The sequence below is a fragment of the Rhinolophus ferrumequinum genome, chromosome 21 (assembly GCF_004115265.2).
Source record: "Rhinolophus ferrumequinum isolate MPI-CBG mRhiFer1 chromosome 21, mRhiFer1_v1.p, whole genome shotgun sequence".
NCBI classification, from domain to species: Eukaryota; Metazoa; Chordata; class Mammalia; order Chiroptera; family Rhinolophidae; genus Rhinolophus; species Rhinolophus ferrumequinum.
The window spans coordinates 16,536,430-16,549,690 of NC_046304.1; the positions used below are offsets into that span (position 1 = coordinate 16,536,430).

The following is a 13,261-nucleotide window of genomic DNA, read 5'->3' on the forward strand; positions in this document are numbered from 1 at the left end:
TGGAGTTAGGAGCACGGAGCTCCAACCACCTGAGCCACTGGGCCGGCCTCCCCATGGGCCTTCTTGCTATTCGATACAACAATCCTGCCCCACCTACAGGGGCACTGGCTGGCTCCACTTGGAACACTCTTCCCCAAGTATCCTCAGAGCTCCTTCCCTCACCCTCTCCAAGTCTTAGCTAGAAGTTATCTTCTCTGGAGGCCCCCCTCATCTCCCTATTTAAGCCCAACCTTCCCGGTTCACCTGATTCCTTTATGCCCATCCTTTTTTTTCTTGTCATCTTTTAACATATTATTGTATTTACTTTTTACTGACTCTCTTGCTGATGAATCTGCCCTAGGTGCCTTGACCAGTGTCCAGTGTTAAATACCCCACAGCTGTTTGTTGAATGGGTGGTTGATAGCATGGAATGCTGATCCTGGTGTAAAAAGTCTTGGGAGGCATGAGTTGAATTCTGGTTCTATCACGTCCAACTGTGTGATTCTGCACAAATATTTTAACCTCTCTGAACCTCAGTTTCCCCATCTGTAACAGGAACCTACCTCAGATGGGTTCTTGGTGAAGAGTAAATGAGAAAATGTTCTGAGTAAGCCCCAGTTGGCATTCTCTCCTTCTTTCCTGCTCACTCATTCAAATCTGTTAAAGGGAGTCTCCCGGCCGGCCTGGTGGCTCAGGTGGTTGGAGCATCGTGCTCCTAATGCAAAGGTTGCTGGTTCGATTCCCACATGGGCCAGTGAGCTGTGCTCTCTACAGCTAAGATTGTGAACAACAGCTCTCTCTGGAGCTGGGCTACCGTGAGCCGCTATGAGCGGCCGGCAGCCAGCATGAGTGACTGGCAACCATCGTGAGCGGCCATGAGCTGCTGTGAATGGCCAGCCAACGACTAGCGACCAACTGCCCCAGCCGGGGAGGGGAGTGCAAGGCTCATAATACCAGCAAGGGCCAGGGAGCTGTGTCCTACACAACTGGACTGAGAAACAACAGCTTGAACTGGAGGGGGCGGGGGAGGCAGACGAAAGGGAAAAAAAGAAGTCTTCCAAGCCAGTATGATCGCAATGAACGTTTCCATTTACTTTGGATTATATGTCATTATAAATATTAACAAATAAGACTTAAAAAGGACACCTTCGGGTAGGTCAGACGAAAATACAAAAATTGTGTGTGGGGCTGCAGTTAAGGTTCGATTTCTGCAGCCATCACATGGTAGCAAAACGGTATTATTAAGCAGTGCACGAGAGTCTGCATCGACGACAGCTTAGAGTCCATGCATTGGGAGGTTCTCTCGGTTGAGAAGGAACAAAGGCTGGACATGCACGGGCCGGGAGGTGCAGTTCCTCGCTCTCGCCACTAGAGGTCAGGAGGTTACCGCTTCAGGGTTGGAAGACGGGCCCGTTGGGAATTGGCTAGTGGTGGTGGTGGGTGGGGCGGGGACCAGGAAGGGAGGTGGGGTGGAGGTGGATGCAGCGCATCGGGCGACGCCCTAATTACTGACACCTGACTTTGAAATAACTCTTCTCAAGGAGCTTTTTCTTTTACAGAGATACAATCTGCAAGGGGTCTAGACCAGTGCCAGGGTTCTGGTGAAGGTCCTGTCGCTTCCTGGGAGCCCTCCTGCGCCCCATCCTCCACTTGAGCTGCCTGTCAGGAAGCCCTGCCTCCCTGCCATAGTCCCTGTGGTCAGCTGGGACCATTTGTCAGGGAAGTCTACACTTGCACAGCCTGAGGCAGTAGAGGGCCCTGGACTGGGTGCCAGCAGTCCTGGGTTCTTGTCCCCGCTGGGTTTCAGTTTCCCTACGTATCTAATAAGGAAGTGGTACTAGGTGACCCACAGCCCCTTCCAGCTTTGCCATTCAGCATTTCCATGTCTCCACAGAGAGGCTGTGAGGCTTATCTCTGAACGAGGCCCTCGGAAAGGCAAATTTAAGAAGGTACCTAGAGCTCATCCAGAAGCAAGTGTGAAGATTCATTAAGACGACGCACATAAAACTCTTAACATACACAAAGCCAGAATTCTTAAAGATGGGAAAACCAAGTCTCCATGACCAGCGCAAGTTGCCAGGTACTGTGTGGGGGCTGGAGTCCCAAGTTCCCTGCAAACGGGGAAAGGGCTGCTGGGCACTTGGTGGGATTCGAATCATCACCCCAGGCCTCAGATGGTGGTGTGCTTTGTGTTTGCAGCAGCAGGTCCAACCCCTGTGCCTTGCTGCTAGTGTGGGTATGGGTGGGCAGCAGGCAGGGGTGAGCCTTAGGCAGGCGGCTAGCAGGACCTCTCATTGTGAGCCCAGCACCTTACCTTCCCTTGAAGTGTGGTGTCCAGAGCTCTGGGTTGGGGGTGGGGCAGGGGCCATGAAGCCTGATTCACCCCCCTGTGGTAAGGCTGGAAGGCCTTGGGCAGGTCATTTTCCTTATGTGGGCTCTGTTTCCCATCAGTGCAGTGATAGGTTGAACACAGAAATTCCTTGGTTATGCATTTGTCCATCCAGCATTCCTGAAGGCCCCTTGGTAGGCAGAAAAGTCTGGGGCTTCAGACCTGGGCTCCAACCCTTCAACCCTTCCCTGACTCAGGGTGCTGACAAGCCCACCAGGAAGAGTGTCTCCCTCTCCACTTTCCCCGAAACAAGGCCCTGGACTGCTGCCCAGTATTCCTGAGAGGGACATCAGTGGCCACAGTAGGGCCAGGATGCAGGGGCAACCACCTGGGGTCCTCCCACCACCCAGCTCTGAACCCAGAAGAGCCCAGGAGGGAGGCAGGGGAAGGGAAGAGGAGGGCAAGGAGGACATTTGCTTCCTTTCGTACGAAACAAAGGACCCTTTCTCTCCTCCTGACTACAGCTGACTTGATGCTTAAGCGGGAAGAATGAGAGGCAGGATCAGCCTCTAGGTTCCTCCGGAGAAGAAAGACATCCAAGGTGGGGGGACTGGGTCTGAGGACTGAACTTGATCCTGCACCAACCTGTTTCACCACGGTACTTCCAGTATATCTGTCACTTCCCCCAAAGCTATGAGCCCAGGCTGGCCTGGCAGCCAGGGGTGGGGAGGGAAAAGGGCTGGGGGCCATTGCCCCTGACCCCCAGATAAACCCCAGGCCCCTCACAGCACCCCTGGCCTAATCACCGTTCTCTCCCCTCCAGGCCTATGCAGACCATTCCCACTGCCGGCACTGCCCTTCCCTTTGTCTGCCTAGAAACTCTACTACCCTTTAAGGCCTTGCTAAAGCATCACCTCCTCTGGGAAGCCCTCCCTGCTCTCCCAGCAGAAAGCACTCACTGTTGGGCCAGGCTGGCCTTGGCATTCCTCAGCCCCTGTTGTAATGGTTTGTTTTCAGCTCCCTGTCTAGACGGGAACTCCACCAGGGCAGGCCCTGGAGCTCAGTCATCCCCAGGGGCTTGTGAAATCACCGGGTGAAGCATTTGCCAATTGAAGCATGTTCACTGGGAGCTTCTGGGAACTTCACCAGACTCCTGGCTCTCAGGTCAACTTTTTCCCACATGCCCAGTCATGCTAGAGATGAATGGATGTAGTCAGAGTCCTGTCCTGCCCACAATCTCCTCCCGCCATGTGCCTCTTCCTAACGCTCCTCTCAGGAGTTCTCACTGGCCCGAGGGCACCCCTGTACTCCTGTTCTCTCAGCCTGGGGCCCCCTGTGACCTTCTGCTGACTTTTAGTAGGGTCCTTGCCCCTGGACAGCCCCACCACTTCCCTGGGGTGGGTGCTAAAGCCAAGCTCCTCTCTTCCCACCTCTGACCTCATCAGGCCCCAGGAGCTGAAAGAAGGCCCGCTCTGTCCTCGCTGTCCCTCGGAGTGGCTGGGTCCTCCATGGCCTCCAAGTGGGGGCTGCAGTGGTTCTGTGTCTGAGCAGGTGTCCTGGATTTCCCCCAACGTGGGGGCCAAGGCCCTTCGTGGCAGCTGAGGAAGCCAAGGGCCAGGCCTGGGCTGGGCCAGGTGACACGTAGGGGTGGGTGTGGCAGCAGGTGGGGGCCGGTCAATCGCTGAGCACAGCCCCGGGGAGTTCATTGGTGAGTGTGTGCCAGCGCTCTATCCGCTTATCCTTGTTCTTCAGGCAGTCGAACCAGTGCTTCAGGCGCTCGCCCTTGGCATTGATGCCCAGAACCACACCACCTACAGGAGGGGAGGTAAGGGGGCAGCCAGGGGCCGGGGCAGGTCCTCCCACAGGCCCGTCCCCAGTGCGCCCACCACCCCTTCCCAGATTCCCTGCTCGAAGGCCAGACCCTCCACCTTACCCACCGGGCTCTGAGGGTGGACAGTGTTCTGACCGCCATCCCACACTCTTGGTTCTCCAGATCAGGGCCTGGGGATCCTGCTCTTCCTCTACCCAGGACCAGAGCAGTACTGGGGCAGAGTGCAGTGGCATGTGTTAGGGGACAAGGGGTGGAGGCAAAAAAGAGCAAGAAAGGGCCAGGGCAGTTCTACTGTGCACAGCCCCCAAGTTTACCAGGGCTTCCGGGCCACAAGGGCTCAGAGTCCAGCCTGAGGCACTGACCATCACCGCCTCTCACTCCTGCTCCCCAGACTGCTGTGTGACCCTCCAGGCCTCTTTGCCTCTCTGGGCCTGTTTCTTCTTCTGTCATATGGGGTCAGGCTGAATAATGTCTGAAGCCCCTCAGGTGTGGGAGCAGGTGGTCTGTGGCCCCAGATTCCCCCAGAGGCCAGGCAGGAGAGGCCGTGGCCTGATTTAGGGCTACTGCCGTTCACTGAAATCAGAATGGGCATGTGGCCAAACGACATTCTTGTCACGTCCTCTTACCAATGAAATCGTTGGATTTCCCAATGTCGTAATCCCAAACAGTGACCTCCAGGGTCTTCTTGGCCAGGTCCCCATGCTTAATCTCGTAACAGAACTCCTGGTGGCCAGAAGGGGAGAGTCAGGGCCAGTGCCACATGGCCAGGAGGGCTCTGAGGGGTGGGTACGTGCGGGGGTGGTCAGCGCATGGTGGTGGACAGCAGTGGTTTCTCACCCACCTTGTCCATGTCTGCCTGAGAGCCTGGCTGGGGTCCTCAGGGTCCCTTTCACTCTAACCGACCTGCCCCTTCGTCACTGAAGCCTCTTTCTCAAGATCCCCTGAGAGCCTTCTTAGTGCCAAATCAAGTCACATTCGGCAGCCTTGGCGTGCATGACCTCTCTTGGGTCTGGCTGTGCTGACCACTCCCTTCTTTGTGGAACCTTCTCTCCCTCTGGTTTCCATGGTGCTCCAACACCTGGAACCCACCCTCAATCTCTGGAAGCATCTCTTCAGTCTCCTCTGTTTGTCCTTGCGTCACTCAGGCTCTGCCCAAGGCCTCTGTGCTCATTGCCTGGATCACGTCCCCCCCAGAGCTTCCCCCATCTCCCTCACCCCTCCCACTCCTGCTGCTGGGTCCCCCACTTCCAACTCCACATCCAATGTGGCCACAATCATCACTTCCATCCATCCTCTGCTCTTTCCAGGCCAGCCTCTCCCCTCCATCTGCACCACCTGGTTCAGACTGGCCTGTGCCTCTCCCCTGCCCCCATGGCCGGGGGCTCTCCGATCAGCCCCTCCCCACCCTCTCTCCTCACTCTCCAAACTCCCACAGTGACCCTTGAAAACCTAGTCCCTCCCAGGCGCCCTGTCTTGTGGCTTCACCAGCCCCTCGTACCTCATTGAACTCTGGGTTCAGGGTCTTCTTCTTTACTGCTGTCTTATGTTTGGATTTCTTGTCCACATCTGGCTTCAGGTATCTGGAATTATAACCGATGGATAGGCAGAGGGTGGGGAGAAGCTGTGGGTACAGATGGAGCCAGCAGGGCTTGGAAGAGCTTTTTGTCCCTGGAGAGATATTCCTGGGTCCCCCCTGTTCATCCTATTCATCTTATTCCCCAGCACTACTTTGTGGCAAAGGTGGGCGGTCAGCTACAGAGAGTGGTTCCTTCATTACCTGGACAGACTTCTGTTCACATGCCCTTTCCTGAAATTAACCACGGAGCCCCCTCCTCCTCTCTAGGAAAGAGGATATTCCTTGTTTCTGCAAGTCTGATTTTCACGAAGCTCACATTTTTCGCCAGAAAAACATTTTTAGCAGAGTTGGTCCCTTGTTAGAGCCTTTTTTTTTTTATGGTAGACTTATTGAGATATAATTCACATACTATAAACTTCATCTTCCTAAAGGGTAAAATACAGCAGTTTTTAGTATATCCCCAGAGTTATGTAGCCATTGCCACTACCTCATTGGAGCTTTGAGGAAGGACAGTGACAATAATGCTTCCCCAACAGAGAGGGAAGCCCGGCTTGTGCGCCAGCTCCTCCACAGGCATTAGCTCCTTAGACATTGATGCAGGGCAGCTGTCTTTATCGGAGGCTCAGAGAGTTAGAGGGACTTGCCCAAGGTCACACGGCTGCTCAGCACAGGGCTGGTGTTCAGAAGGCAGGACAGGAGGCCCAGACCCTCTCCTTGGCAGAACCCCTCTCATCCTGTCCCTGCATAGATAATTGAGTGACAACTGCTCTGCCCCTGCTGAGAGATCTCTAGGGGTGAGGACCACATCTGTCTTACCCATCACCAGCTTCCTGGGACCCAGCTCAGTGCCTGGCACTGGGTAGGTCAATAAACATCTGTTGAAGGAATGACTAAATTCCTAGAAGTGAAACTACCCATCCAAAGTCACACACACGTCAAGCTTCTTGCTTTGTTTTGCCAAACCGCCCTCCAGAAACGCCATACAGTTGATACACAGTGCCCTTGACAAAATTGAGTACCATCACCTTTAAAATCCTTGCTAGGGACAGCAGCATCATGGCAGAGTGAGAAGACTCCTTTGTTTCTCTCTGTACATTTACAAGTCGGACGACTAGAACAACAAAGGATCCTCTGCTTAACACACAAACATGGAATATCTGAAGGTGGGCATATTGGATTGAGTAGGGGAGGTGGGTCAGGGGAAGGACAGGGATGGTGGCTGTAGATGCAGTTTGGCACCCACCGCGGCTCCAGCGAGCATGGCACTGATGTAGAAGTCGGGCTGCAGCCCTCACACTACAGCCTAGAGTGTAAGAGGGGCAGAAACAGTGTTCCCCTGGGAAAAGGCCTCACCTCTCCCTATCATGGCAGACCTCCATAGGAGTGGCTGGGAAGCCTTACACAGCACAGGGGTGCCAACAGCCATTGCTGGCAGGGGGGTAAAACTGCGAGATCACGAACTTGCCTCCTTTGCCCCACCTATCCTAACAGCCCGGTAAAGATAGTAGAGAAGACCCAAACAGCACAGTGGTGCCAACCGCCACTGTTGGCAAGGGCCGGAGCTGCAAAACGTCAATTTGCTCTCCCTACCACACCAGTCCCAGCAGAGCCTGGTAGAGGCAGTAGAGGTGCCTCCAGAAACACAGTGGGACCAGTGACCATTAGTAAAAAGGAGGTAGTGCTGGGAGTGCCCAAAACCGGTTCACCACACCCACCACAGTGGTGGTGCCGCATAACCAAGGTGAGCTGGTCACAGAGGGGACACCCACCATCCCAGTGGGTATGTGGCATTTTCCTTAACTGAAGTGACACTACTCTACTGTGATCCCAGAAGCACAAATAGTGCAGGTAAGAGAAAACAAAACTTGTGCTGTAACACCATCTACTGGAAAACAAAAGAAAGTACCCTGCCTATCAACGTGCTGAACTGAGAGCAAAACAGTATCTAAACAAGAAATGAGTTCACTACCTCCCATGAGCAGGCAGAGAAACAATCCATCAAATACCATGAACAACCAGGGCAGCACAGGAAACAAAATGAAGTTTCCAGAAACCAAACTCAAAGTCATGGACGATTGTGACTTTAAATGGCAGAGAATTTAAGATTGCAGTTACGAAGCAGCTTAACAAGACACAAGAGAACTCAGGCCGTTCAATGAGCTCAGGAACCAAATTAATGAACAAAAGGAGTACTTTACCAAAGAGGTTGAAACTATACAAAAGAACCAAATTCTGGAGCTGAAGAACTTAATAAATGAGATGAGGACTGCATTAGACAGCACTGGAAATAGAGCAGGCAAGATGGAAGAGAGAATCAGAGAGCTCAAAGATAGAAACTTAGAAATGACCCATGAGGAGGAGAGAGAACTGAGAGTTAAAAAATAATAATAAGAGAACTCTATGAAAACTATCTGACTCCTTTAGAAAGAGCGACCTAAGGATGACGGGTATCCCAGGAAGTGAAGAGAGGGAGAAGGGAACAGAGAGCCAACTCAAAGATATAATTGATAAGAACTTTCCAAGTCTATGGAAAGAACTGGACTTTAGAACAGAAGAAAGTAACAAGAGCACCTAATTATATTAATGCAAAAAAGACCTCCAAGACACATTTTATTTAAACTGTCAAAAATTAATAACAAATAATTCTCAAGGCAGCCAGGGAAGAAAAGACTGTAACCTACAAAAAAAAAACAAAAACCCTGTTAGATCATCATCAGATTTTTCAGTAGATACATCATAAGACAGGAGAGAGTGGAAGGAAATATTCAAAATATTGAACGAGAGGAACCATCAGCCAAGGATAATATATCCGGCAAAGTTATCTTTTAGATATGGAGAAAGACTTTTCCTGACAAACAAAAGCTGAGAGAATTTACCATAAGACCTGAATTACAAGAAATGTTTAAAGGAGCGCTTCTATCAGAAACAAAAAGACAAAAGTATACAGAACTTTGAGTATGATGACTAACAGATAGGAGCAGGAAAATGCAACTCTACTTCAGAATAGGATATTAAACAATTATAAAGGTTTAAGAGTGAAACGGGGGCATTAAAAATAACTATAACTGCGGTGGCCGATGGCTCAGTTGGTTAGAGAGTGAGCTCTTAATGGCAGGGTTGCTGATTCGATTCCTGCATGGAATGGTAGGCTGCGTCCCCTGCAACTGAAGATTGAGGGTGGCGACTGGACTTGGAGCTGAGCTGTGCCCTCCCCAACTAGATTGAAGGACAATGACTTGGAGCTGATGGGCCCTGGAGAAACACACTGTTCCCCAGTTAAAAACACACACACACACACACACACAAAAACAACAAACTATAACTACTGCAATTAGGTAACCAGTGTACAACATAAAAAGATAATTTGTGACAGCAAAATCATAAAAGGGAAGTGAGAAAGGGACTGAACATGTACAGATGAATGAAGATAAGAAGCAGTAAGAATAAAAGGGCTATTGCACGTATGAGACATTGTACACAAACCTAATGGTAACTACAAAACAAAAATCCACATAAAAGAAACATAAAAGAAAACAGAGACAAAAAAAATCATAGAAAACTGCCAAACGAAAATAGCAGACAGAATCACAATGAAAAAGAAACAATGGAGATACAGAGAACCCAGAAAACAAAAGATAAGATGGCTGTAGTAAGTCTTCATATATCAATAATTACCCTAAATGTAAATAGACTGAACTCACCAATCAAAAGGCAAAGAGTAGCAGGATGGATTAAAAAACAAAGACCCAGCTATATGTTACCTGCAGGAGACTCATCTCAGCTCCAAAGGTAAACATAACTCAAAGTGATGGGGTGGAAAATGATACTCCAAGCAAATAACATCCAGAGAAAAGTCGGGGTGTAGCAGTACTTAAATTAGACAAAATAGATTTCAAGATAAAAAAGGTAACAAAAAACAAAAATGGACATTTTACAATGATAAAGGGGACAATTCATTAAGAAGACACAACACTTGTCAATATATATGCACCCAACCTGGGAACACCACAAAATATAAAGCAATTTCTAACAGACCTAATGGGAGAAACTGACAAAAATACAATTATAGTAAGGGACCTGAATACCTCACTTACAGGAATGAATAGATCATCCAGACAGAAAGTCAATAAGGAAATACCAGCATTAAATGACACGAGACCAAATGGACTTAACTGATATTTATAGATCTTCCCATCCTGAAACAACAGAATACTCATTCTTTTCAAGTGCTCATGGAACAATTCTCAAGGATAAACCACATGTTGGGGCACAAAACTAGTCTCAATAAATTTAAGAATGAAATAACATTAACCGTATTTTCCAATCGCAATACTGTGCAACTGGAAATTAACAAGGAGAAATCTGGAAAAACCATAAATGTGTGGAGATTAAACAACTTGCTAATGAACACTATTGTATCAAAGAAGAAATAAAAGAAGGGGTCAAAATACATAGAAGCAATTGAAAATGAAAATAAAACATACCAAAATTTTTGGGATGCAGCAAAAGTGGTACTAAGAGGGAATTTTATAGATTTATAGGCCTACTTCAAGAAACAAAAATCCTAAATAACCTAACATTACACCTTAAAAAATTAGAAGAAGAAGACTACATGAAGCCCAAAGTCAGTAGAAGGAAGGAAATAATAAAAACCAGAGCGTGAATGAAATAGAGAACAAAAAGACAATAGAAAAAAATTAATGAAACAAAGAGCTGTTTCTTTGAAAAGATAAACGAAATTGACAAACCTCTGGCTAGACTCACTAAGGAGAAAAGACAGAAGACTCAAATAGAAATGAAAGAGAAGTTACAACGGACGCCACAAAATACAAAGGATTATACAAGAATACTGTGAAAGGCTATATACTACATTTGATAACCTAGAAGAAATGGACAAATTCTTAGGATACAACCTTCCCAGATTTAATCATGAAGTAGAAAACCTAAATAGACTGATCACTAGTAAGGAAATTCAAACAGTAATAAAAAAAACCCTCAAAAACAAAAGTCCAAGACCAGATGGCTTCACTGATGAATTTTACCATTCAAAGAAGATTTATTACCAACCTTCTCAACCTCTTCCAAAAAATTGAAGAATACTTTCCAACTCATTTTATGAGGCCAACATTACCCTGATACCAAACCCAGGCAAGGACAACACAAAAAAAGAAAATTACAGGCCAATATCATTGATGGACCTGGATGAAAAGATCCTAAACAAATTTGTATGGAATCACAAAAGGCCCTGAACAGTCAAAGCAATTCTGAGAAAAAAGAATAAAGCTAGAGGTATCACACTCCCTGACTTCAAACTGTACTACAAACTATACTACAAAGCTACAGTAATCAAAACAGAATGGTATTGGCAGAAAAACAGACGCACAGACCAATGGAACACAATTGAGAGCCCAAAAATAAACCCACACATATATGGGTAACTACTTTTTGATAAAGGAGCCAAAAACATGAAATGGAGAAAGGCAAGTCTCTTCATTAAATGGTGTTGGGGAAATTGGAAAGCCACATGCAAAAGAATGGAAACTAGACTGCTATCTGACACCATACACAAAAATTAACTCAAAATGGATTAAAGACTTGAATATAAGACCTGAAGCAATACAATACATAAAAGAAAACATACACACTAAACTTGTGGACCTTGATGTCAGAGGAGTTTTTGTGAACTTGACCCCAATGACAAGGGAAATAAAAACAAAACTAAATAGGGGCAGCTGGATGGCTTAGTTGGCTAGAGCACGAGCTCTGAACAATAAGGTTGCCGGTTCGATTCCCACATGGGCCAGTGAGCTGTGCCCTCCACAACTAGATTGAAGACAACCACGGAGGAGCGGCTGGATGGCTCAGTTGGTTAGAGCGCAAGCTCTTAACAACAGGGTTACCGGTTCAGTATCCGCATGGGATGGTGGGCTGTGCCCCCTGCAACTAAAGATTGAAAACAGCAACTGGACTTGGATCTGAGCTGCGCTCTCCACCAACTAGATTGAAGGATAATGACTTGGAGCTGATGGGCCCTTGAAAAACACACTGTTCCCCAATACTACTTGATAAAAATTGAAAAAAAAAAAAAGCAAAAATAAATAAATGGGACTATATCAAAGTAAAACGCTTGTGCACAGCAAAATCAACAAAACAAAAAGGCAATCAACAGCATGGAAGAAGATACTTTCAAAATGATACCTCTTATAAGGGTCTAATATCCAAAATATATAAAGAACTCACACAACTCAACAACAACAAAATAAATCAAACAATACAATTAAAAAATGGCAGAGGATCTGAATAGACACTTTTTCCAAGGAAGACACATAGATATATGAAAAAATGTTCAACATCACTAGCTAAGAGAAATGCAAATCAAAACCACAATGAGCTACCACCTCACACCCATTAGAACGGCTGTTATCAGTAAGACAAAAAGCAATGTTTTGGAGAGGATGTGGAGAAAAGGGAACTCTTGTACACTGCTGGTGGGAATGTAAACTGGTGCAGCCTCTATGGAGAACAATATGGAGGTTCCTCAAAAAATTAAGCATAGAGTTACCATTTGAGCCAGCAATCCCTTTTCTGGGTATCTACCCCCAAAATTTGGAAACATTTATTTGTAAAGATGTATGCAACCCTATGTTATTGCAGCATTATTTGCAATAGCCAAGACATGGAAACAACCTAAGTGCCCTTTCAAAACAGGAGAAAATCACTGTGAGTAAATTATGCCTCAATAAACCTGATTTTTAAAACAAGTTGAGTGGTTCCCTTAAACCCTTCCAGCCAGATATGGTGAGTTTCTTCAGTTCCTTACAAGCTTCCATATGCTTGTTAACCATGTTGCTGTTGATTGGTATTTTGTTTTCTGACTTGTTCTTTGCCTATTTTGCTTTGGTGTGAGAGAAGGGACAAGGGAGCCCCACACAGTGGGGACATCCCTCACGCTGCCTTTGGAAGCCTCTAGAAGGAAAGCTGTTCTAGGATCCCCAAGCCCTGAGTGCTGCACGGCCGCTGTCTACCTAGTGACCCCAAACCCGGCCACCAGCCTCAGAGCCTCTAGCCACAGATGTTCCCCTAGGATCCTCCTTTGTTCTGCCTCTGGGCCAGCCCTTTGTGTGGTTTGCTCTGACGGGAGCCCCTTGGTGCCTCACCTCACCACTCTGGTGAGCTCCCTCCCAAGTGTGACCTGGGTAGTCCAGGAGAGCACCCTGGCAGAACCCGAGGCCTGCCCGGGGGCCTCTCTCCCTCCCTTGCTGTCAGGACCCCCTCTTGGACCCCCAGCAGGGCTCATGGAGCTCCCCCAGCAATGTCACCTCTGGTCCCTTCTGTACAGTGACTACTGCTAGCCTAAGGCCCCTAGAAGAAACCAGAGGGCCAGAGAAGGAAGGAGTTGCCCAGGGTGGCACAGCAAGTTGCTTGAGTTTCCTCAGCCCCTCTAGGTGTAACATGGAGGTTGTAGTAGACGTAACTGTGTAGGGTTATGGGGGGCCGGGGGAGGGGGCTGAAGAAGCCCAGCACAGCCCTTGACACAGCAATTGCT

At 48.2% G+C, this 13,261-nt stretch overlaps 1 protein-coding gene across 1 annotated transcript in view; it reads right to left on the reverse strand.

Annotated features, from left to right (window-relative positions):
• Positions 1–964: 964 nt before the first annotated feature.
• DOC2B (double C2 domain beta) overlaps positions 965–13,261 on the reverse strand; it is a 32,806-nt gene continuing 20,509 nt past the window's right edge. Inside the window, exons 7-9 of the mRNA XM_033090066.1 lie at positions 5,638–5,719; positions 4,766–4,862; positions 965–4,119 (exon numbers count right to left, since the gene is read on the reverse strand). Coding sequence (XP_032945957.1) covers positions 3,983–4,119; positions 4,766–4,862; positions 5,638–5,719 — 316 coding nt within the window. The 3' untranslated portion in view covers positions 965–3,982. The remainder of the gene's footprint in view (positions 4,120–4,765; positions 4,863–5,637; positions 5,720–13,261) is intronic.